General features: G+C 36.6%; 1 protein-coding gene across 3 annotated transcripts in view; it reads left to right on the top strand.

The window, feature by feature from the left end:
• The window catches only part of NRF1 (nuclear respiratory factor 1), a 129256-nt gene that overhangs the window by 66182 nt on the left and 36181 nt on the right, over positions 1 to 26893 (top strand). For all 3 annotated transcript variants that reach the window (XM_074193706.1, XM_074193708.1, XM_074193705.1), the window contains exons 6-9: positions 15673 to 15831; positions 17498 to 17695; positions 18523 to 18624; positions 26190 to 26347. In XM_074193706.1, the coding sequence (XP_074049807.1) occupies positions 15673 to 15831; positions 17498 to 17695; positions 18523 to 18624; positions 26190 to 26347 (617 nt within the window). The remainder of the gene's footprint in view (positions 1 to 15672; positions 15832 to 17497; positions 17696 to 18522; positions 18625 to 26189; positions 26348 to 26893) is intronic.

Genomic DNA, 26893 nt, shown 5'->3' with positions numbered 1-26893 from the left:
TAAGAAATCATTTTTCAATTTAGGACTTTTAAAAATTAATTGTGTATAAGTGTTGTTGGTTCCACCCAAGTTGTAGCTATATATGTCCACTTGTCCTCTGTAACCCCATTCTCATTTTTTTCTCCATTGCCAATTTTAATTTCTGCTTTACTCTGTAGCGTGGTTTCACTATACACTGAACCAGGGGCCTAAATAATTAAAATTAAATTAAATTTATGGGGAATTTTTCAGTGTTGCAGCAATAACCTTGAAAGGTTATTCAGAATTTCTGCTAATTCCTCAAAATAAGTGGGTTCTTATGACCAAAGAGTACTTTGGCAATAAAACAGTAAAAAGTCTCATTAAAGGAAATGTGATCAAAGAAAACTTTAAATGGAAGCCTCACTTTTTTATTAGAATTGGGATGTTCCCAAGTCTGTTCATTTTAACCCATGGGTTTTTGTCATGATTTAAAAATAAGTTTTTGTCCCAGAGAACCAAACTTATGTAGTTTTTATTTACTAGTGTCTGGTTGAAATGTTAATAACTGAGGGGCAGCTAGGTGGTGCAGTGGTTAGAGCACCAACCCTGATGTCAGGAGGACCTGAGTTCAAATCCAGCTTCACACACTTAATAATTCCCTAGCAGTGTGTGACTTGGATAAGTCACTTAACTCCATTACCTTAAATAAATAAAAATTATTTTTTTAAAAAAAGAAATGTTATAGAAGAAAACTTAAATCTATAATTCAGGCCCCAAGAAGTAAAAATTGGAATCTAAGAATTACAGGTTTTTAAGTTGGATTGTCTTTTGCTTTTATATAAAAGGAAGCTGAAGCAATTGTTTCCACTTCTTTGAGAAGCATTATTTTTTCAATATTGAAATCAGTTTTTTTTGGACACTGTATATAATCTACTTTATGGCTAAAATAAATATCTACCTCTTTTAAATATAATCCTGGGTGCCACTGGAAGAATTTGAAGGGGGGGTGTACTTTCTATTTTTTTTAGGATTTTGCAAGGCAAATGGAGTTAAATGACTTGCACAAGGCCACACAGCTACATAATTATTAAGCGTCAGAGGCCAGATATGAACTCAGGTACTCCTGACTCCAGGGCTGGTGCTCTATCCACTGCGCCACCTAGCTGCCCCTTGGGGGTTTACTTTTTAGGGGAGGATGATTGGTTTGCACTACACTTTAGGAAAAGAAATTGTATGCTTAGAAAACAAGTTGATATTAGGTATTTATTTTTTAATAACAACTTCCATGGTATAGCTTGGTGTTAGAGAATATAAAGAATAGGATAAATTTGTACTGTGTCTACAAAAACAAGGAGGCAGTGTAGTAACAGTAGAAAGAACACTTCCTCAGGAGTTAGAGTACCTGGGTTTAAATCTCACCTCCAGTTCACATTAAGTTTTTGACTTTGGTCAAGTCATTAGCCCACTGGGTCTCGGTTTATTTATCTATAAAGTGTGGGAGTTGGAGCCTCTGATATCCTTTACCAGTTCTAGAGCTATAATCCTCTGAGCCTAATTATAACTATAAAGTGTCAAACCTGATTCTTAACAAAAACAAACTTGAGAAATTATATACCAGAAAGAGTACTACATTTAAAAGTAGTCACTGTTGGAGATTATAACTTATTTCAGAACTTTTGCTTATTGCTCAAAAGAGTTTTGGTGCTTATTTTTTGGAATTGCTATCAGAGGAAATTTTCAGGTCAAGAAAGACTTTATAATCAGTGTAAGGTCCAAACTGATATTGCCTATTATCCAGGTCAACTATTTTGTTCACACCATAAAACTTTTGCCCCTTTCCAAAAATTAAATTTGTCTTAGAAGACAAAAATTTACCACTGTTAAGGACATTCAAAAGAATGTTTCTTACACTTTGAAGGAATTTCCAAAAGGGGAGTGCTGTACAATCAGTATATATTAATCATAATTATGACCCTGAGGCATTGCAGCATGCAGAGTCATCAGAGAATGATTAAATTATGCTGCCCAGGGTTATCTACTATCTCTGTCAAAGCATAAGATTGTATAGTATTATGTAGTATTTGTTGCTGAGTTGTTTTTTAGTCATGACTGAGTTTAAGTTTTATTGTTTTTAATATCAGTATTTTTAGAACTCTTTCACATCCATTGAAACATTGCTTGTAACAAAGAAAAGCAGTTAAGCAAAAATATCTAATTTAGTGACAGTATCTAACCATGTATTTTGTATTCTGCCCAGGTAATCCTCTTTACCAAGAGGAAAGAAGATCTGTTTCATTCTCAGGATAATTATTGGCATTTCAGTTATTTAGAGTTAAAAGCTTAGTTTTTTTCTTTTTATTTACATGATCATAGTTTTTAATGTATATTATTCTTTTGTTCAACCCATTTCACTGGACCTCAGTTTCATGGACATCTCATGTTTTTCTGAATGTGAAGTTATTTCTTTTATGCTTCCTTTTTGCATTACATGTTGATCAACTCTTGCTTATCTGAAAAGTACCCCTTCTGTTTTTCAGTTCTTTGCCATCAGAAAAAGTGGTACTATGAATATTTTAGTGTGCATTGAATCTTTATTTCTGTCTTTGTTGCCCTCAGGGTATAAACTGAGTAGTAACATTGCTAATTTAAAGGATAGAAACTGTTTAGGTTTTTGTGGTGTTTTCTCCCCCCACATGATTTCAAATTGATATCCAGAATGGTTTTTGCCAATTATTAGGTAATTAATACAATTTAAAAAGATTTTTTAGCAGGAATTGAAATGGAGGCCTCAATTGATCAGAAAATCTCATTAATGAGTGGACTGATTTTCTGAGCTCTCAAGAATAGTGGGACACATAGGCCCACACTCTAGTTAGACAGATTGTACAATAGTTATTTTTCATGACTATACAGCCAGGGAATTGAAGTAGAATTCCAAAACCTTAATGGATACTGGTTATATTTATATACATTTACATTATGAATGGAGGGCAGACAGGGTTAAGTGAAGTTAGAAGTAGGAAAAGGAGGAAGTCTCAAAGATACATTTTGCTCTTCCTGGGAGTGAAGATTAACAGACCTGGAAACTGAGGAGGAGAGGGAGAGGGGTTGAGATGGGATTATCTGGGATAGTTGCTTGACCGAGCAAGTTGGGGGATGAAGTTATTCAAATCTAGAAATAGAATTCTATCTCTTAAAAGGAAATATATATGGGAACCCAAGAAAGCATTTGTGATCAATCTCAGATATCTGAGAAAATCCAAGTTCTTTTTTTTTTCAGCATAAAATAGGTTGAACAGGTCTTTTATTATTTCTAATACAAGAAATATTCCCGAACATTGAGTTACACTGTGATCAACATATAGAATGATAGATAGTTAGATAGTAAAATCAATAGGAAGGCAAAAGGCAGGTTATAGGGTTCAGCTAAAAGGATTTTTTTTCTGTTTTTATACAAATTTTTTGGTTTTTTCCTAGAGTTTTGATGGGGGGGGGTTCCTCCAAATAAATACTTTCTCCAACATAAAATTCCAAGAGTAATCCAACATTTTTCACATAAAAATGATTGCCCTAAATGTTAGTTGTAGTCATGTTTTCCATCACTGCTTTTGTTTTTGCTGCAGTTGATGAAAGCATTTGATTGTTTCCATTAGTGGAAAAATATAATCACAAAATGATTTTTTCTGTTCCTAAGTATATAAAGCATTGTAAAGAGGTTGGAAGATGCAAATTGTAATGAATAATTTAGAGGCATTTCATTGGGTCAAGAAACAAGGCCCTGACTCTGAACAAGTGCATATATCATCATTGGTGTCACTTGGGTGTTAGGTGTGGATTTATTTGGTTCTGTAAAGAGGAGAATTTGAAAATAACTATCTTCCATTTAATTGCCCTCCTTTTTTCAAGGTCTTTTGGGAACTAAACTTTACCAGCTTAATAAAATATGTTTATATGTATATGCAGGTAGAAGTAAAAAGATGGGCACTTTGATGGCTTTATGATCTTATTGATTTGTATCTTCTATCCAAGCCTTCTCATCTTCTATGACTCTGGGTCATATTCTCTCAAAAATCCAGTGCTCATTCAACTTATTGGGATCCTTATGCAACCCTTGACAAATCTTCGATACTGGTGGAACATTGAGCTGCCTTTTTATATATGACAAGCCCATTTCCTTTCCCAGGGAGAGAGAACTAGACTTGGAATCAGGAAGACTTGGCAGGAATCCTGCCTCAGACACTTAGGAGCTTTGTGATCCCATCAAGGCACTTGACCTCTCTCAGCTTCAGTAATCCTCCTCTGTAAACTAGCATAATAATATTTGCCTAAGATGGTTATTGGGCATATAAAATGAGAAAATATATGTAAAGCACTTATCAGACTTTAAATAGCTGTTGAGATGTTAGTTATTGTTATTATATTTCATAGCTAGTTGCCTAATGATAGTCTGTATTCATGTCCTATGCACTTCTTTGTTGTAATATGTTGCAGCTATTGATGCTCACAATATGGAGTTAGGCAAAAATGCTTTCTCTCCCTCTACTGTCTTGACTCCAACCTCATTACATCTGTCAAAGATGGTATAATATGGTTTAAAGCTGCCACATGATCCTTATGTAAAGGAGAATGTAATTTAGAGCAAAGCTTGTTTGGTTTCAATATGTAGTACACATTTAATACACTGAAAGAAAAAAAATTTATTGGTGGTCAACTATTCTAGGTAAAGAGTAGGCTGCTGTGACTATGGTGTGGCCTCAAATTATAGTGAAAATATTCTCTTCAGGGGGTGGCTAGGTGGCGCAGTGGATAGAGCACCAGCCCTGGAGTCAGGAGTACCTGGGTTCAAATCGGGTCTCAGACACTTAATAATTACTTAGCTGTGTGGCCTTGGGCAAGCCACTTAATCCCATTTGCTTTACAAAAACCTAAAAAAAAAATATTCTCTTCAACTTGGCAAATTATCAGTGATAACACTGGTTAAATGCATGGAAGGGGGTGAGGGAGACTTTAGGACAAACTTGCAGCTCTACATTCCAAAGTTTTTGAGCTGAAATGAAATCTTGTAAAATTTGTGCGATAGTACTATGTCTTCACTATTTAATTGGATTTGGCATATTTTATTAGAATATATTTTCATAAGTGAAGGCTTCTCGTGCTGTGAAACTGACAGCTTTTAGACTTTCTCCTTGGTGGTAACTAGAAAGTCCACTGAGGGACTGTCAAACATATGGTTTTAACCACCCTATAGCTTAAAAGAATGTATTCAATTCTCTTAATAAAAAAGTTGGAACTGGCAAACTATGATAACTCAATAACCATCCAGGCTTCCTTCCTAGAACAGTGTAACCTTTACTGTTCTTATACTGTCCACTTGAAGTTTACATTACCAAAAGACATTTAAACTCCTTATTGCACATGAAGTTATACTTTAGGCTGTCTAAAATGAATTCAGCAAATAAGTGTTCATTCCTAAGACAGATAGTACTAACAAGTGAAAAGAAGTAGATGAAAGAATAAAAAAACTATTCTTGATTCAATAGAAACTATATTTTTTTGAATTATATTTTATTTATTTTGAGTTTTACAATTTTTCCCCTAATCTTACTTCCCCCACAGAAGGCAATTTGCCAGTATTTACATTGTAGAAACTGTAATATTTTAATTCTATAACTTGTCACACCTGTACATTTTCAGAGGGTTTGATTAGAAGAGATATATTTAGGCATATAGAGAAAAGGACATTTATTTACATAAATAAGTATACACAAAATAGATCCAAGATATGTTTGGGGGAGAGGGGCACAAGCAGTAGGAAGAAAGAAACAAGGGATTTTCAAAGACAGGAGAAGATAAGACTTCATTCCCCACGTGGGAATAAGTCATTGCAAAGGTTCCATCTTGTCAGGTATAGGAGAGCACAAAGGCATATCCAGCTGGACCACAGAGTCTGGGAGAGGTTCACTGTGTAATAAGTTTACAAAAGGAGTTTGGAGAAGGTTTTGAAAGACTTTAAAAGTTAAATTGAGAAGCTTATGTTCAATCCAGGAGGCAACAAAAGACCCATTGGAGTTAACTATGCAGGGAAGTAATATGATCTTTGCCAACTGTGTGGAGGATGGATTGGGGAGGGGAGGAGAGGGATACTAATTAGGAGACTGTTGCAGTAGTCCAAATGGGAGATATGAGGATCAAAATTAGGGTGATAGCCATGTAAGTAGAGAAAAGGGAGGAAGATCGATCATCTATGAGATGTTGTGGAGGTAGAATTGATTAGATTTGGCAACTTGATTGGATATATGGAGTTAGGGAAAGTTGAGGCATCACCTTGGCTCTGAGGTTGCAAATTTGGGTGACTGAAAGGAGGAGAATGTATTGGGAGAAAAGATAGGACATTGAGTTTGAAGTAAGTATCCAATAGACAATTGTAGATGTATGAACAGAGGTCAAGAGAGACATGGGCTGGATGTATAGGTTTGGAAGTCAACTGCAAAGAGGTGATAATTAAGCCCATGGGAGCTAATGAGGTATCTAGGAAGAGAGTATAGAAAGGGAATAGAAAACAGCCCAGTGCCAAGCTTAGGGGTCCAGCTATTGTTTGGAGGAATGATGTGGCAAAAAAGACTAAGAAGAGTGATCAAGTACATAACAGTGCAATTACTAGGTTTGAGGGACTGGAGTTGGGGTCAAGATTGCATTGACTGCCAAGAATTTCCACACAGAATGTAAACACAGTGATCCTTAAGGAGACAGATGGCCCCATTTTTCTCTTTATCCTGGAGCAGAGTGCCTGAGATGTAGTAGACACTCAATAAATGCTGGATTGAAATGATTTGAATTTGGATATGAAGGAAAGGAGAAAGATGAAATAGTAGTTCAAGAGTGTAAGGAGTCCAATGTTAGTAATTTGAGGATTAGCGTTAACTGGATATGTCTCTATCCCAAAGGGAAGAAACCAGTGAAAATGAAGTTGATGGGTAGTGAATTCAAAAGGTAAGAGAGAAAGTGACTACATTGCAGGTAAGAACTGACCTTATTGAGAAGGAAGATCATCTTCCTGTAGGTGAAAGGGAAGAAAATGGGGGCAGAGGTTAAGTGAAAGGATATAGAAATATTTTTCTCATTCCTGAGATTCTAAGACAGTCATCTCTCTATCCAAGCAAATTGAAGGAAATAGTGGCACAGATAATGTGGGATAGACTAGAATAAAAATGTGTGCATTTGAACACACACACACACACACACACACACACACACACACACACACACCCCCTGTATAATTTCCAAATCAAACAAACCATCAACTGAATTCTGTTTTTTTCATTCCGCCTCCCTTGTTCAACCTATTCCTCTTTCCTTCTATACTTGGGACAGGTAGCCAACTCCATTTTAGCCCTGAACTGAATTCAAAACCCCCTTTCCTTGTTTGCTATCTGAATGGATCCATGGAGGTAAATGTTTTCCTTTAAAAGTTCTTTTCTTGGCACTGGAGCTTGAGGTTAAATGAGGACCCTCAAACCTCCTGAACTATGGGTTGTGTTGTGTGCAGAGTAAAAATAAAGAGAGGGGAGTAAAAGCTCAAAAGTACAAGATTTATGAAGATAATTCTTGGGGGATAAAATAAATTCCTCCCAGCATGTCTTAAGTTGTCATTTAATCTTGATCAGTTTGCAATGGCTATAGCTTTGGAAAATCTTTCATTTAAATTTTCCTGTAGCTTCCACATTCCCCCACCCCATCAGCTCAAATGTATCTGATGTTTTGTTCTCTGCTCAGTCTGACAGTGGAACTTTTTTTTTTTTTTTTAGAAATTTGCTCTCCAATGCTTTGGGATGGGATCAGAATTTCAGAATGTCTGTCCTTTAATCTGGTTGCCTAAGGCAGGATAGATTGGTTATAATAGGCCCTATAAACCTGTTCTAGCCCCTTAAAAATGCCAATTAAACAAAGTCTTCATGCTTAAGCTTTCATTTTACTGTTCCTGTTGATTGCCTCCCCAGTGGATTAAATGCAAACCCATTTTAACAAGTTCCTTGAGTAGCCTGTGCCTCTGAAACTCTCTAGGACCAGTAATTAATCAGTCTGGTAATGAGAAGAACAATCTAGAATCCTGGGAAAGAATCTTAACACTTTCATCCCTTGGCAGTCTGCTTAGTTCTGAAGTTGAACCATTTTTCAAGGACAGGATGTTAAGAACTTTTTGGGGATAGAAGTTCATAAAGATGTAAAAAGTAGTATTGATATTCATGGAAGCAAACTTACACTACTCTATTCCTGTAAATTCCTTGGATTCTACTCACTTTTACATAGATCACCAATCAGCAGGACTGACCTCCCTTAAAAATCAGCAAAAGCAAATCTCTTAGGAGTTTAGTCACCTTATCTTTGAAACAAAGAAGTGAAATCTTGTTTTCCTGAATACAAAGAACCAGAACTAGAAGTCCTTTTCCATCCATTAAATCTAGAGCAGAAGGTGAAAGGCAATTTATGGAAGGGATTTATTTGTTGTAAAGTCCTTTCCATCTCTAAGATCCTATTCTTTGGTTTTAATAATCTTACTTTATTAAACATTATACTGGGGCAGCTAGGTGACGTAGTGGATAAAGCACCGGCCTTGGAGTCAGGAGTACCTGGGTTCAAATCTGGTCTCAGACACTTAATAATTACCTAGCTGTGTGGCCTTGGGCAAACCACTTAATCCCATTTGCCTTGCAAAAACCTAAAAAAAAAAGTTATGCTTTTCTCAAGTCTGAAAATGTTCAAATATATTTACACATGAATATTCATCGACCATTTCACCACATGTCCCACCTTGTAAAACAATGGCACAATAAGATTGTAACCTCAGTCACACCCCTTTTTCCTAAAATCTTCAATCTCTTTCTGTCTATTGGTTCCTTTTCTTTTGCCTTCAAATAAACTCAGGTCCCCTCTGTCCTTAAAAAAAAACCTTCACTAGACTCTACTAACCCTTCAAGCTATCATCCTGTGCCTCTCATCCTTTTCATTTTTTTTTAAATTAAGACAATAGGGTTAATGTGACTTGCCCAAGGTCATACATCTAGGTAATTATTTTGTGTCTGAGGCTAGATTTGATCTCCTGACTCCAGGGCTGCAAACTTCTTTTTTAAAAAAAAAACTGCCTATATTTGTTTTTTCTTTTCAGTCTCCTCAGTGTGTTGCATTTTGGCTCCCAACCTCATCATTCAAGTGAAAATGCTCTCTCCAAAGTTACTTGTATGATATAATTACCAAACCTGATAATCTTTTCTCAGTCTTTATCCTTCTCAACATGTTTTCTGTATTTGCCAATGTTGGCCAATTTTTTCTCTTGGATACTCTCTCCTCTCTGGATTTAGGGACATTTTCTCTCCTGGTTTGCCTTCTACCTAACCATTCTTTCTATCTGCTTTGCTGAGTCAGCATTTATATTATAATTTCTAACTGTGAGTGTTCCCCAACAGTCTGTCCTAGATCCCCTTCTCTCTTTACATTCCATCTTTTGGTAACCTTATCAGTTCTATGGGTTTAAACTATTATTTCTATATAAATAACTCCTAGACCCAAATAGCTATTCCAGTCTCTCCTGAGCATCAGTCCCATATCACCAATTGCCCATTAGACATTTTTTTTTATTTTTTTCCATTAGACATTTCTAACTGGATGTCCCAGATATACCTCAGATTTAATGTCTTAACAGAATTCACAGCATCACAGTACAGGCTCTCATTTTCTCATACCTAGATTTTTATAATAGCCTAATTGTTGATCTGCCACAAGTCTTACCTCTCACCACACATATACATACAGCCTATTACTTTTCCTGAACTCCCATCTTTCTAGCCTTTTAAAAAAAATTACTTATTTAAGATAAAGAGGTAAAGTGACTTACCCAAAGTCACACAGCTAGGCAATTATTAAGTGTCTGAGACTGGATTTGAACTCAGGTCCTCCTGACTTCCAGGGTCAGTGCTCTATCCACTGAACCATGTAGTTGCCCCCTAATCATCTTACACCTCACTCATCCCCCGCCCCACCACCCCTTCATATACTCTGCAGTATATTGACATGGGCCTCTTGTTGTTCCTCAAGACTGTCTATCTCTCCACTCTGGACCTTTTCCCAGGTTGTTCCCCCATGCCTAGAATGTTCTCCTTCCTTATTTCTACTTCCTGGCTTCCTGAACTACCTTCAGGCCTCAACTAAAGTTCCACCTTCCTCAGGAAGCCTTTGCTTTGAATCCTTTCTCTCTGGTGATTATTTCTTTATCTTGGTTATAGTTTGTACTTAGATTGTGATCTCCTGAAAGGAAAACTGTCTTTTGCCTATCTTTTTATACCAAGCATTCAGCAGATTGCCTAAGGCATAGTAGACACTGATGACTAAGATAAAATTTGAACTTTCCCTTTCCTTTCCTCAGCTCTTCAAACCAACCAAACCAGCCTTTTCTCTTTTCCTTACTCCATACCCTGGTCTCTGGTCTGGAGTATCAGGACTATACTCTCCCACATTCCTCTATCTGACAGAGTTCTTCTCTTTTAAGATCAAGCTCATTCTCACCTCTACATGAAGCCTTTCCTGATCCTTCAAATGCTTATGCTCTCCCTCTCAAAGTACTATATATTTAATGATGTTGAACATATTTATATTTATTCTCTCTCCATTTATATATGGACTTCTTGTCTTCCCTTTTAGAATATAAGCTTCTTGTGAGTATGGATTGTTGGATTCTTTGTTTCTATCTTCTCATTGCCCATATATGAATGTTGATGAATTCATAATTGCCTTGGGCTGAAAAACTGTGTTCTAGAGTCCCCAAGAGCTCCTCCTCTGTGATATTTGAATAATAGTGGAAAAAAAAGACATGAAACAAGACTAAAAAGGATTTATTGATTTCAAAAATGAAAGGCTAGATTTATTGTCGGTCTATAAGCTGGTGTTTTTGATTCTTGGGAAAACTTTAGAGTAAGTTAATGCACTTATGTTTGTGAACATTTAGAATGTCCACAATGATTGGTAGCTGCTAGCTTGAGCTCATTAAATATGAGTTATGGTAGATTATTCATCTCCTCTTTGATAGGAAGAGTAGACTAGTTCTATCCAGGTGACATGGCTGGATTTTTCAGTAAGCTACTAGATGAAAGCTTTTATAGTAGTATCCTTATTGGTATAGTGGAAGGATATGGGCCTAATGGATTCAGAAGAGGATGAACAAGTGGCCTTACAAAAGCACTGATTGTTGGATAGAGGTTATATTGAGGTGGTAAAACACTTTTGAGTCTGGCCCAAACACATTCATCATTATTTAGGGATCTTCGTAGAACTTTAGATTCAGAGCTGTGTAGGACTTCAAAAAATGTCTAGTCTAGCCTCTCTCTTCATTTTAGAGATGAGAAAAATGAGGCCCAGGAAAGGGAAGTGTTTTGCTTAAGGTCACACATGTAATAGGTCTTTTTGTTTCCACTATGTCTCCCAGTGGTAGAAATGGAGGTAGAGATGGAATGACACATATAAACTCTGGCAGGCCCTGTCAAACTGCAGGTGCTTTAGATTCAAGCTTTGCAAGAAAATTTGCTTCCCTGGCTTCTATCCCCCAAGGTGTTGTATTCCTCTAATAAAAAATCAACTTCTTGGGATGCGGGGGTCCAGCCTCCATGGGGTCCTTGGAACCTGACAGGAGGGATAAGGGGTAAAGGCAGGAGCAGGTTGACTGTCAGCTGCTTGGATTTATTTTTATAGTCTCAGAATCATGTATGCTTCAAGCAAGCATGCTTCAAGCTAAGATCATTTCCTTGGTTACAAAAGTACACAATTTTCATCATCAATCATATAATTCATGCAGTTACAAGTTTTAATCATGTGATTACAAGTTTAAGTAATAATCATATAGTTAATTGATTTTCTTAATCCCTACTCAGACCATGATGACCTCAACCTATCTGTTACCTTATTTATTACTACATTGTATAATTGTTAATTCATTTAAAGTTATTAATTAAGCAATTCTTTTAATGGAAAGTTTTTTATATTTTCTGTGTAAGTAATGTTTTTCGATACGCTTCCTTAACAATCTATAGTGAGGGTCTTTATGCTTGTCCACCCATCCGTTAACTCTTACAATAACCAATTTTTCTTTCAGGCCTTGTTGGTAGAAACCACAGTTTCTGTGACTTTTTTATTCTTTCCCATGAAACTAAGGCTGCTGGAGTTCACATATCGGTCACCTGTACTAACTATTCTCTCACCATCTTTTTCATATATTCCTGTGTGTGGTAAGGGGGACAAAACTATTAATTTCCCTGGAATTCTATCTGACCCATCTTATATCTGTATTCCCTGTATATATTCTGACATCTCCTTAGAATTCCCAGTGTTGGGTTTTCCAGAGATTTCATAATGTTGAAGCCTTTTGTATGCCTCAGGGAGAGGCAGTCCTGTTAAATTTGGACAGAGTTTACAATCTGTTTTATTCAAGGAATTTTTCTGAAATCCTTTATAGTCATTCCACTATTAGGGTGAGTAAATATTGCAATCAATAATAAACCTATAAATATTGGTATGCATGAAATCCCTATATATATATTGAAGAAGGAAATGTTGTTCCATCAGTGTGACTGCCTTGAGTCTTCTTGCTGCCACTGTGTCAAACAGCTTAGAGACCCTGGCTCCCAACATTGGGACACTTTTTTTCTTTGTTTCCCCAGCACATGCATACATAGTTTATTGTAGTTGCTTGTAGTTTGGTTGATTGATTGACTGATATGCAGTCATTTAAGAGCCATCCTAGCTAAATTGAAAGAGGTTCATTACAGAAGCTGAGGTTGAAAAGATCCAAGGTTAGTTCCTGCTTCATATAGACTATTTGGACAAGTCATTTAACCTCTGAGTTTCTTTATCTGTAAGTAGGTATAATAATATCACCTTGCAGGGTTGTTTCAAGTAGCAGATGAAAATGATATATTTTAAAGCACCTTTGTAAACTTTAAAGGTGCTACATAACTATAAGCTATACTATAGTTATGGATGGTAATCTGTAGAGCATATAAACATATAAAAAGCAAGTCTAGGATAGTGGGGAAGGAGGAATATTTGGTAAATGTTATAAATGGCTCGTGAATACTTAGTCCAGAATGATTAAAATTTTTTTTAATTGACATCTTAATTAGTGGTACACTTCTCTCCAGGGGAGAGGGACCCCAAAATCCCAAAATGTTAGGTATTATATGCACTTTTAAAGGCTTTGTTCCTGCCCCTTCGTGCCAATCATTGGGTCACAATCTAATTTATACATTCCTCCCCATAAGTCTCCCCCCACTCCCACTCATTATACTAATGAGCAAGAACAGCTACAGACCCTAGGTTAGTCTTAGAACTAGGTGGGGCTGACCTGACCTAATCTCAGGTTTTGATCTGATTGAGGCTAAGTCTTTTGTCTTAACTCACATACCTGCCCATAAGGCAATAATACTGGCAGACCCCAGTCTTTGTAATGTAAACTAACAATTCTCCCTTCACATTCTTGTGGAACCCAGACACCCCCATATTCCTCACTGTAAGAAGCTATGTTATTCTATTAAGGTAATCCTTTTTACTTTCCTATGTATCATATCCATGGTAAACTCAATAACTGCCTTTCATTTTGAGTAGGGTCAATACACTGGGTTCAAATCCGCTCTCAGACACTTAATAATTACCTAGCTGTGTGGCCTTGGGCAAGCCACTTTTAACCCTATTTGCCTTGCAAAAAGCTAAAAAACAAAACAAAACAAAAAAAGAAGCCAATGAGATTAAATGACCGCTAGGAGTCTGGAAATATACAAGTGCTAAATATCTAGCCTTAGTATATATAACTTAAATATGCTGTCATTGTTGTTGCTTTAAGTGACTTGCTGCATAGCTCTGAGTTTTTAAGGTTAAATTTGAACTCAAGACTTCTGAATCATTATGTTCAGAAGTAGGTTCTATTAGGGCTTTAATCTTCAGTTGAGTTTGTTGAAAATAGTCAGCTTTTTCTTTTTTTAATTAGGTTTCTTAGGTGTTTGAGGAATGAAAGCACAAAAATGAAAAACTTTTCTTTAGGGACTTAAAAGAAAAGAGAGTTCTCTGGACTTACATCTATGGGAAAAAAAACATTATTTCTCTTTTGAGACACCTGAGTTTAGCCTGTTTTATTATAGACAGGATTAAACCTTTTATTTCTATCTGAATTTGAACTAGGAAAGGACATTCTCCAGAGAATCCAGGGTGGAAGAAAGGCATGACTTTGAGATGCTCTTTCTTAAAATAACCAGAGAAGTGACCTCATGTACCAGGTGATAGCCTGGAATTGCAAAGGGATATCATCTTGTTAGCCTGCTGCTTGACGCCACAGAGCCAAATATATACAGAGCATGTTGTGTCATATCCTGTGGGGCAGGCTATGTCTTGTAGAGGGGAAGCTAATTGACAAAGGTAAAGAGACAATGCTTGGCCCAGAACCTAGGAAGGAAAAGGAGACCATCACTGCCAACTGGAGCCCCTTGATGTGGCTATAAACTTGGATTGGACAAGTACTTCTTTTTTAGACAAATTCTCTACTATCAGTATAATAGGTTATGCATAGTGTCTGCTTACTAGTACTTGAATCTTTCTTTTTCTACTTTACAGATGAACCTCTCTCTGCCTTTAGGCCCAACACATTGTAAAATGCTTCCTCTAGTTTCTTTGCTTTTGTTGGTTTTGAACTGATAAGGACATTTCATTTGGTTGCCCTCAGTGTGTGTCCTCCCTGTCTTTGGAGCACTTTCTATATATACCAAGCCAAGGAGGAAGACTAGTCTTTTGTCTAGTGAATGCTTGCCACAAAAGTATCATTGGCCAATTTAAGAAATTTTACAAAATAAGCATATCTTGTTAAATTTTGCTTTTTCAGGGCCCTAGGTGGTTCAGTGGATAGAGCGCTGGCCCTGTCATCAGGAGGATCTGACTTCAAATCCAACCTCAGAAATTTAATACCTAATTAGCTGTGTGACCTTTGGCAAGTCACTTAACCCCATTGCCTTATAAAAACCAAAAAAAACCCAACTTGGTTTCTCAAGGAGATGATTAAGAGGGAGGATTCTTTCTGTTTTGTAATCTTTTTTATCTAAGTTTCTATTCATGAAATAAATCTAAATGGAGTCCACACTGTAATTGAATGCTCTTTTCATTTATGTTGAATATGAAAGTTCTTCTAATATCATACAGAAACTTAGAGAAGTGTCTGTTTAAAGACATTCCTGCTTAGAGATTTGTTTTTCTAATTTTCCACCTGTTCCTTTCTGAAACCAAAATTATTCTTTGAAGCTATTTTATTTTTTCTGAAGAATGTTTCTGCTCCCTTGACTTTCTTTTACCACACTGCTGCCCTTTGTAGCATGAGTTGTTTGACCACCTGGTGACTTTAGGAGCAAAATAAGTCATTGTACCAAGAGTATCTTGAGAGAGAGAAATCCATTTTCCAGGCAGATGCTCTTGTTGATAGAGGAACTGTATCAGAAAATGTTACCTAGAATTCCAGGATTAATATTTTCCAGATAGCTGTAGAGCCGTGGTCTCTTGTGAAGAACCCATTAATCCTATCCAAGATTTTGCAAGTTCTTCTAAATTTGCTCTTTAATTCAGTGGCTTTTTAGGTACAGGGATGGAGAAAGCCTCACTTTTCTTCATGCCTACTAATTGTTATCTCTTTTCTAGGCTCAGCTTCGGGCATTCATCCCAGAAATGCTAAAGTATTCTACAGGCCGTGGGAAGCCAGGATGGGGGAAGGAGAGTTGTAAACCGATATGGTGGCCAGAGGACATCCCATGGGCAAACGTCCGTAGTGATGTCCGAACAGAAGAACAGAAACAGAGGGTGAGTGTCCCCTGAGCTGGAGCTGTTTCAGGATTGCGTACTGTAGAGATTGGCATACTGTCTTGCTTCCCCCCAAGTCCTTTCTTTTGGTTGATGCAGCATAAGATTTGAATAAAAAACAAATTGACCCACTTAAAATAAACCCAATTTGTCTCTTACCACCTTTCTCTTTTCCTTGGCTTTCTGTATAAGCCTCAGGTAAGGGCTCTACCCCCTGTTAGACCTCTTGAAAATAATTTTAACTTTATGTGTTGCTTAGAAGGAAAACTGTAAGCTGGGAGTAAAGATAGCAGTCACTTCAGAGACTTAACTTTTTCCTCAATCCTTATTGTCTTTGTTTATTGTTGAATGACAAGTGGTTTCTCTGCTACTTGTGTGGAGTGCATTTGTAGGCCTGATCATGTTCTCACTAGCTCCAACTTCCATTTATTGGAATAGAGAGGAAGCAAATGTTTAGTAAGTTTAGTCTGATCTCCCTTTTTAAGCATATTTATTTTTCATTCAGATTATAAATTTGAGAGGAATGCCTATTTGGATGTCCATAGAACCTCCTACATTCAGGACGCTTGACAAATAAAGATTATTTTAACTAAGGTTATAATAGTTCAAATTCATGCAGAGTTCTTTGCAGTTTAAAAAGTGCATTCTATGGGGTGTCTAGGTGACACAGTGGATAGAGCCACCAGCCCTGGAGTCAGGAGTACCTGAGTTTAAATCCAGCCTCAAACACTTAATAATTACCTAGCTGCGTGGCCCTGGGCAAGCCACTTAACCCCATTGCCTTGCAAAAAAAAAAAATGCATTCTATATGTTATTATTTTAACAATGATAAACATACAGTTAGTGTGGAACAGTAGATTGAGTCCTGACTCTGGAAGCATAATTCCTTCAATATTCCTGCCTGTGTGATCTGGAACAGGCCATATAGCCTGTCTGTTTTGGTTTCCTTAACTGTAAAATGAAGTTTTTGGACTAGATGATCTTTGAGATACCTTCTAGCTCTCAATTTGTGATCTCATCCTAATAATCTATATCTCTATAACACACTGCGGGCTAATAAGAGCCCTATGAGTTTCAGAGTGTGGACATTTTGTATTTCACAATTGAAGAAAAGTGACTCTCACAACAGGGCCAGAGATAGAACCTGCCTGGGTCTGCCTTTGGATACTGTATCATCCCTTTGTGGGAGAATTTTTTCTCTTGTCTCCATTAAGAACCCCCATGATATGACAATCCTGAATGGACCCAAAACAAGTGTATCCCAGCATCTGGCAGAACCTAAATTCCTCCTAATTATCTCTGGCATTCCTAAAAATTTACTGAGGTCAAGTGATATTCTGGGTGCAAACACCCTCTAATTACATAAAAGTAGATTTAAGAGTATAATATTTTTTCTTGGAAAAGTATAATAAATCCTAAAATAGCAACAATAATAATCAAAGTCCCCATGAGATCAATAAAACCTAGTCCAAGGTCTTTTAGAAGGAAAAAATATTTGATTCTAAACACCTTCCCTCCAGTTTGTAGGGATGCAGTTCATAGGATCGGCTTTAGTTTGATTGGATAAGTGGCGGCAGCGGGGCGGGGGGGGGGGGATTCCAGCTATGGGCTGAATAGTAATTATTATACTTTTTTGAAATGTTACTTTCTGGCATTCTGGGGACAGGTGTCATGGACCCAGGCACTACGAACTATAGTCAAAAACTGCTATAAACAACATGGCCGAGAAGACTTGTTATATGCTTTTGAAGATCAGCAAACACAACAACAGGCCACAGCCACTCATAGTATAGCACACCTGGTACCCTCCCAGACTGTAGTCCAGACCTTCAGCAATCCTGACGGCACTGTCTCTCTTATCCAGGTGAGTCTGATGCTTTCTTCTCTTGGGGTTTGCTTTCAGAGACGGCTCCTTAGCATTTCCAGTTTGGAGAGACTGCTTTTTGACCAAAGAGGCTGAGTATCCTTTATTTAATTTTGAAAGACCAAATAATGTTTACTTTAATTTATCCAGCATTTATTAGACAACAGTTATGCCAGTTACTGGGGATCCAAGGATGAAAGAGACACAGTCCCTGCCCTCATAGATGTAGAATGAGAACTCTTCCTATATGATAGTTGGGTGGCAATAATTGGTTAAGGACCCTTTCTGGGCCAGGCCCTGGGATGAAGAGCTGGTGATACAAAGAGAGAGAAAATACCAACTAGGGAGCTAGAGTCTGGGGTGGAGTGGGGGGTGGCATGGAGAATGAAGCAAGAATGAAGCTTAGAAGAGGCCTACTTCGACATGAAAAGGTGTGACTCCAGGGTGAGAAGGCCACAGGCCCAGCACCAAAGTTGTTAGAGTCAAAAGTATAGCCAGGGGAATGAATGGTACTTACCCAACACTGGTACTTACCCAACATTTTATATTGTTTTATATTTTTGATAAATAGGAATTGTTTTACATTTTGATAAATATGGAATTCTAGTCATATATTAAAACAAGGACTTTTTTAATGGTTATTTTTCTTTGTCAATACTCTTTCCCTGGGGTAGGAAAATCACATTTAGGGTTCAGGACTTTGAGATATAATGTGAAGGATTCTTTGCTAGAGTCTTTGAAGATTAAGTTAACTGGGATTCAATATACCTTTTACAGATTCCATTAAGGAGTTTCATTCATTGACAGCTTTCTGTATCTTTATTTAGGTTGGTACAGGAGCAACAGTAGCCACTTTGGCTGATGCCTCTGAATTACCTACTACTGTCACTGTTGCCCAAGTGAATTACTCTGCTGTGACAGATGGAGAGGTAAGAATAAAGGTTATATCTATACTTTTGCCTCATGAAACTAAGGAAAGGAGAGCATCCTTTCTGTAGATTTATTTTCCTTACATCTTTAGGAGAAATAACAAACCCTAAGTTTCATAAAGGGTCTTGTGCTTTGTATAAGATATTTTATAAGGCACATAGCAATGTCTGCAGTAAAGTAGTATATACGTATACATACACATACATGTATATATGTTATCTTCTGTGAATATCAAAACATTTTTCCTTCTATTAAAAAGATAGATTCCTAGACAGTTTAAGCAAATTTAATCATTGAGGAAAGGGAATATAATTTCTTTAGAGGGGAAATATTGTCTCTAAATCTACTACTCTTGGCTTAAGTGTCTATAATTTATTTAAGATTTTTTAAAAGCATTTGAAAAAGTTTCACATTAGAATCTTCCCTAAACTATTTTTTTTAATCTTGGGATTTGTCAGGATTAGAGAATTGGCTCAAAGACAAGAAACAAAAAGTGTAGAGATAAACAATCAGTTCAAGATAAGTAGTGTTAACAGTAGGACCAGTGTTAGGACTAGTCTTATTTAACATCTTTTTAGAAGTGATCAGGAAAAGATAGTACATAGTAAAATATTCCTGTTAGTACATGACTGAGAGCTCTCCCAAGTTCAAGCTAAAAAAGGTAAACTGTAGGAAACCCTTGCATAAAAGTGACAGTTGAAGTTCATACATGTAAAAAGAAGATAGTCCATTTAGAAAATAATATTGTAACTTCGTGAGCCCTGAACTATTAGTTAAAACCCAGAAACAGGTTCTTGGAATCACTATAGGCCATTTTCTGGTGATCTATATCCCCCATTGGAGGAAGTGGTGTGGACAAAGGCCAAGGAACAAGAAAATAAAGCCTAGGTCTAATATAGGTGAATAATGTAGCTGTGCCACATTAAAGGGTAAAATGAATGCATTTATATTTTTAAAAAAGTAATGATGGAGCTGAAGGCCATACATTTTATACAAATAATTTTATTTGATTATCAAATCTGGTTTCTCTCACTTCAATATAATTTTTTTAAGACATTGATATACTCTTTTATCTTTACCTTGTTATACTCTCAGAATTGTAATTGATACAGACATAATCTTGACCACATATTAATGCCAGTGAACTAATTACACAAGCTGACTTTACGGGAAAATTAGTGTTTTGATTAGTATCTTCCACTAAGGCCTTTGAAAGTACCTTATAAAATTTAACCTTATAAAAATTAGTGTCAGGGCGGCTAAGTGGCGTAGTGGATAAAGCACCGGCCTTGGAGTCAGGAGTACCTGGGTTCAAATCAGGTCTCAGACACTTAATAATTACCTAGCTCTGTGGCTTTGGTCAAGCCACTTAACCCCGTTTGCCTTGCAAAAACCTAAAGAAAAAAAAATTAGTGTCTCTTTCTTCACAATTTTAAGGAATATCTTTTTCCCTTCATACTATTTCATTTACAGTTCTAATCTAATGCCCCATCATAATAGGTAACTGAGCTTTCAAAATCTATTCCATTATTAACCTAATTTCTGACAGAGTCAATGAACTCAAGATGCAGAATGAGGCACACATTTTTCAACATGTAAATGTGGGAACTTGATTTGCTTGACCATTCATCTTTGTTATAAGGACTTGGTTTTGGTTTTGTTTTGTTTTGCTTTGCTTTTGTCCCAATATAGGGAAAGAAAGTGAGAGGAAGAGAAAATAAATGCTTACTAATTGGGGAGAAAAAGTTTATCGGATAACAACAAATATAAAAAGAAAAAACCCAAAATTTATACCTGTGTCAAACAGGAAAGAGCTGCTATGAATATTTTTTGCATGTCCTTTTTCATGATGTCTTCAGGATATAGACTTAGTAGTGGTATTACTGGATCAAAGGGTATGCACAATTTTATTGCTCTTTGGGCATAACTCCAAATTGCTCTCTAGAAAGGTTGGATCAGTTCACAATTCCACTAGCTGGCATTAGTGTTCCAGTTTTCCCACTTCCCCTCCAACATTGATCATTTTCTTTTTTAGGTATATTGGCCAATCTGATAGATATGAGTTGGGTTCCTCAGAGTTGTTTTACTTTGCATTTCTCTAGTCAATAATGATTTAGACGGGCCGCTAGGTGGGGCCTAGAGTCCCATAGAGAACCAGCCCTGAAGTCAGGAGTACCTGAATTCAAATCCATCCTCAGACACTTTATAATTACCTAGCTGTGTGGCCTTGGGCAAGCCACTTAAACCCATTTGCCTTGCAAAAACCTAAAATAATAATAATAATAATGAGGATGATGATGACGATTTAGAGCAATTTTTCATATGACTTTAATTTCTTCATCTGAGAATTGCCTTTCCATTTATCAATTGAGAAATGACTTGTTTTCTTAGAAATTTTATTTTCTATATATTTTAGAAATGAGTCCTTTGTCAGAAACACTAGTTGTAAAAAGTGTTTCCCAACTTAAACATTCCTTTTAATCTTGTTTACATTGGTTTTGTTTGTATAAAACCTTTTCAATTTAATTTAATCAAAATTATCAATTTTTTTTCTTTTATAATGTTTTCTATCTCTTCTTTGGTCATACACTGCTTCCCTTCCCATAGATCTGACAGATAAACTCTTCCTTGTCTTCCTAATTGATTTATGATATCACCTTTTATGTCTAAATCCTCTACTAATTTTGACCTTATCTTGGTGTGGGGTGAGAGATGTTGTTCTCTCCTGTCTCTTGGAACAACACTTTAAAAGAAGGTAATAAAGCTTTAAAATCTGTAATATTTTACATTCTCTACTGATAGTCATCAATACACATTTTTACATTTCTACCCAGTTATAATTAGTATATACCCATAAGCATGCTACACTTAATATTTATATTTTATATTGTCCCATATAAAGTTTTCTAGGTATGGGAAAATAGAATATAATCCATATTCTTTTCATTTCCATAGCTACATGGCGGCAGACCATATATTGTTCAGCCTCTGCTTAACTCTCCATTAATCAAATCACCTTGCCCTTAGTACTCTGTTGCATTCCTGAAAAGTGCTGTTTTAGGGTCACTCTATCTCCCCCTTTGGCCTCCTAAATTAATCGATTTTTGAGCACTAAATATGGTTCTCATTTTGTCCTTAGTACTGTCCTTAACGCAATGGGAAGATGCAAGGAAATAAAAGATCATTGCTGCCTTCTTTAGAAGTTAGCACATAGAACAAATACATAAGCAAAAGGCATGTAAGGCTAACAAATGATAACAGCAAAGTGTACATAAGCTATATACAAAATTTCACAAAAATTTTTTCTTACAAGTTTCAATGTGGAGATGAGTGTACAAGTGTAGATGATTTCATTTTAGAGATGAGAAGATTAAGGTCCAAAGTCACCCAGCTAACCATTGAAAGAACTGTTAAATAGAACTGTGGTCTCTTGACCTCTAGTCCAGTGCTCTTTCCATTATCCTACAGTGATGATGCTCACTATTCTTATACTAAAATTATTCTTCTTGGTGTTAATGAATTCTTGTTCAATTGATGAATTAGATATGTTTTATTTTAAAATTGGAAGTAAAAATTCAAAATGGCAGCATTACAAATGATATTTAGATAGCATTAGCCTCTGTCCACACACCTCCAAGGAAGAACCTTTCTAAGACAACCATTTCACCAGTGGCTGGCTCTAATTGTTGGAAGTTTCGTTTCTTGACATCATGCATTAATTTGCCTCTTTGCACTTTTCACCTATTTGTTGTTCTTGTTTAAGTCCTCTGGGACCAACAGATCTATGTACTGTCTTTCACATTATAACCTTTCAGACCTTTCAAAACAGCTTTTACATCCCTAGTTATTTTTTTTATCTAGACTCCTAATATCTCCTGATTTCTTTTTCCTACTTCTCTTCCTCTGAACTTATCATGGATAAATGGACAAAACTCCTGTTCCTTTTATAGATACTATTCATGCCCAGAGATTCTAGATTTCCATATAAAATGTGTCATGTAATTCATGTCATCAAGGGCCTTCACCTAAATAGCTTTTTTCCCTTCTCTTTCTAAAAAATTCAGGATCCTTTTTACCAAAACAATGTGATGTTTTGTTTTAATGAAATAGAGTCCTTCCTAAGAAACTCAGTGCCCCCAAATTATCAGGTGATGTTGGTATTTTTTTTTTTTTTGGTTTTACAAGGCAGTGGGGTTAAGTGACTTGCCAGGGTTACACATCTAGGTAATTATTAAGTGTCTGGGGTTGGATTTGAACTCAGCTCCTCCTAACTAGTGCTGTATCCACTGCACCACCTAGCTGCCCCTCTACTGCACCACCTAGCTGCTCCAATGTTGGTATTTTTAGGCAGTGCTATGAAATCAAACCAGCTCATCCAGGAAAAGTAAGTCAGGGTAGCATCACAAAACTTGGCCCCTATCCAAATAGGACTTTTATTTGCTTAGACCAACTACTGTGTTCACCAGGCAGCAGTTGAGTGAGTGCATGTCAAGAAATCATGAAGGCTAAAACAATTTTGTTTTATTGAAGACCAGTGTGACTTCTCTCAGTAGAGGTCAAAAGGCCAGGCCATATATGCAATCACATGATGAGATCTGATCCAAAGCAGCTTTCTTGGGACTGCTATCTTTTCATGGCATCACTTCCTTTTGGAATGTTGTTTGCCTATTGACTAGATATTTTGAAGTATTTAGATTGATGCAAGAATTTACTACATATATATATAGTGGGCCTCTAGGAGACATTGTACCTCTGAGAAAAGGAGATAAAATACTTCTTTTGTAAGTTGACTATGTCATTAATGGGGCAGCTAGGTGGTACAGTGGATAGAGTACCGGTCTTAGAGTCAGGAGGATGGGAGTTCGAATCTGGCATCAGACACTTGATTCTTACTATCTGTGTAAACTTGGGAAAGTCACTTAACCCTGACTGTTCACATTCAGGGCCATCTCCAGTTGTCCTCATGCATAGCTGGCCATAGGACCCAGATGGCTCTAGAGGAGAAAGTGGGGCTGGTGACTATATACAGTGCCTCCTCACTCAGATCCATTCCATGTCCTTGTCATGACATCAGGGCATCACCTCTCTGTTGCTGTGGTCTTCTGTGAGAATGAAGTACAAAAAACATCATGTCACCAATGTAGTAATGTTCAATTTTGCTTGATTCAGGGCTTACAAGAATGGAAGAGAAAAAGATAAAATCTTCATTTTTTTTGACATGAGAAGATTTTATTTTATTTTTAAATGAGATTTTATTTATTTTGAGTTTTACAATTTTTACAATTTACAATTTTTCCCCTGATCTTACTTCCCTCCTCCCACCCCCCACAGAAGGCAATTTGTTAGTCTTTACATTGTTTCCATGGTATACACTGATCCAAATTGAATGTGATGAGAGAGAAATCATATCCTTAAGGAAGAAGCATAAAGTATAAGAGCAATATCAGACAATAAGATATCAGCTTTTTTTCCCTAAATTAAAGGTAATAGTCCTTGGTCTTTGTTCAAAGTCCACAGTTCTTTCTCTGGATACAGATCTTTCCATCTCCAAATTGTCCCTGATTGTTGCACTGATGGAATGAGCGAGTCCATCAAGGTTGGTCATCGGTCATCGCCCCCATGTTGCTGTTAGGTTGCATAGTGTTTTTCTGGTTCTGCTCATCTCACTCAGCATCAGTTCATGCAAATCCCTCCAGGCTTCCCTGAATTCCCATCCCTCCTGGTTTCTAATAGAACAATAGTTCTATGACATACATATACCACAGTTTACTAAGCCATTCCCCAATTGAAGAACATTTACTTGATTTCCAATTCTTTGCCCCCACAAACAGGGTTTCTATGAATATTTTTGTACAGGTAATGTTTTTACCCTTTTTCATCATCTCTTCAGGGTATAGACCCAGTAGTGGTATTGCTGGATCAAAGGGTATGCACATTTTTGTTGCCCTCTGGGCGTAGTTCCAAATTTCTCCCCAGAAAGGTTGGATGAGTTCACAGCTCCACTAACAATGCAATAGTGTCCCAGATTTCCCACAACTCTTCCAACAATGATCATTATCCTTTCTGGTCTATTGGCCAGTCTGAAAGGTGTGAGGTGGTACCTCAGAGAAGCTTTAATTTACATTTCTCTAATAAGTGATGATTTAGAGCAATTTTTCATATGACTATGGATCACTTTGATCTCATCTGTAAATTGCCTTTGCATATCCTTTGACCATTTGTCAATTGAGGAATGGATTTTTTTTTCAAAAATTTAACTCAGTTCTCTTTTTAGAAATGAGTCCTTTGTCAAAAACATTAGTTGTAAAGATTGTTTCCCAGTTTACTGCATTTCTTTTGATCTTGGTTACAGTGGTTTTGTCTGTGCAAAAGCCTTTTAATTTAATGTAATCGAAATCATCTAGTTTGTTTTTAGTGATGTTCTCCATCTCTTCCTTAGTCATAAACTGTTTCCCTTTCCATAGATCTGACAGGTAAACTAGTCCTTGATCTTCTAGTTTGCTTATAGTATTGTTTTTTATGTCTAGATCCTGTATCCATTTGGATCTTATCTTGGTATAGGGTATGAGGTGTTGGTCTAATCTAAGTTTCTTCCATCTTAACTTCCACTTTTCCCAGTAGTTTTATTGAAGAGAGAGTTTTTATCCCAATAGCTGTACTTTTTCTTATCAAACAGCAGATTACTGTAGTCATTTCCTTCTGTTGCACCTAGTCTATTCCACTGGTCCACCACTCTGTTTCTTAGCCAATACCAGACAGTTTTGATGACTGATGCTTTATAATATAATTTTAGATCAGATAGGGCTGAGCCACCTTCTTTTACACTTTTTTCATTAAATCCCTGGAAATTCTTGACTTTTTACTTCTCCATATGAATTTACTTACAACTTTTTCTAACTCATTAAAGTAATTTTTTGGAATTTTGATTGGTAGAGCACTAAACAGGTAGTTTAGTTTTGGTAGAATTGTCATTTTTATTATATTAGCTCTACCTATCCATGAGCAGTTGATAGTAAACATCTTCATAATAAAAAAAAAACTTGTATTCATTGTACATCTTGTAAGGGCTATTTATTGCCTCAACTTCTGTTAATCTTTCTTGAAAATACAACAAATCACAGATATGAGAGAATCTGCCTCCTTTTGTCCTAGAGGGTAATGATGGGAATAATCAGAATCAGAGAAGGTATTACTTAACATTCCAAGTCATCAAGAGTATTTAGGGGCAGCTAAGTAGTACAGTGGTTAGTGCAGTCAGGAGGACCCGAGTTCAAATCAGGCCTCAAACACTTAATAATTGTCTAGCTGTGTGACCTTGGGCAAGTCATTTAACCCCACTGCCTTAAATAAATTTAAAAAAGAAAAATAAAAAAGTACTAGAAACATGTAACAACTTACACTAACCTTTCATCACCATCTTTTTCAATCTCACTTTCTCACTACCTCTGTTGCAATTTGTTACTAAATGTGGTGATTGAATATCAGTATAGTAGCTAATGGGATTATTTTATCTGGACTTGTCTCTCTTTTAGTTGGTTGCTGACCTTCCTCTCTGTTACCACAGGTAGAACAAAATTGGGCCACTCTCCAAGGGGGTGAGATGACCATCCAGACAACACAGGCTTCAGAAGCAACCCAGGCAGTGGCATCATTGGCAGAGGCAGCTGTGGCAGCTTCTCAGGAGATGCAACAAGGAGCAACTGTCACCATGGCTCTCAACAGGTAGAAATGAGAGTGGGGAGCTCAAGTCTCCCCCAAGACATCAGTGAAGTCCTACAAGAAAAATATATCTGGGGAGGTTGAGAAGTAGAATATTGTGGCTTTGTTCTTCAATCATCATCCAGCCATTCCAACCTAACCTACAGTAATTCATTGAATAGATTGCCTTCACTCTCCTTTTATGTTGCATATTGATGGGTGACAGGTGGCAAGTTTTGAATAATTCTTGTCCATTGAGTCCCCATGCTAATTCCAATTTAAAGGAATTAGGACATTATGGCAAATCAGAACCAGTAGATTTGGTCATTTCTTATTATAAGTAAAAGAAAAGACTTCTTTTCTTTCACTATATTCCTTGGTTGACTAGATTCGTATTTAAGCCATGCAGTAGCTGATTTTTTTCCTTCTTTTATTTATCTACCCAGATGTAGAATCAGTTTTAGATCACCATAGTGTGTATAATAATTCTCTTACCTTAGAAGAACTTGGGATGATTTTTATTTAGTTTTAACTATTAAGATGGTGTAGTGGCTAGAGCTGTGGACTTGT

This window comes from Macrotis lagotis, chromosome 7, assembly GCF_037893015.1.
Source record: "Macrotis lagotis isolate mMagLag1 chromosome 7, bilby.v1.9.chrom.fasta, whole genome shotgun sequence".
Taxonomy (NCBI): Eukaryota; Metazoa; Chordata; class Mammalia; order Peramelemorphia; family Peramelidae; genus Macrotis; species Macrotis lagotis.
The sequence above is the reverse complement of the archived record's forward strand: the minus strand, read 5'-3'. Positions and strand labels throughout refer to the sequence as shown.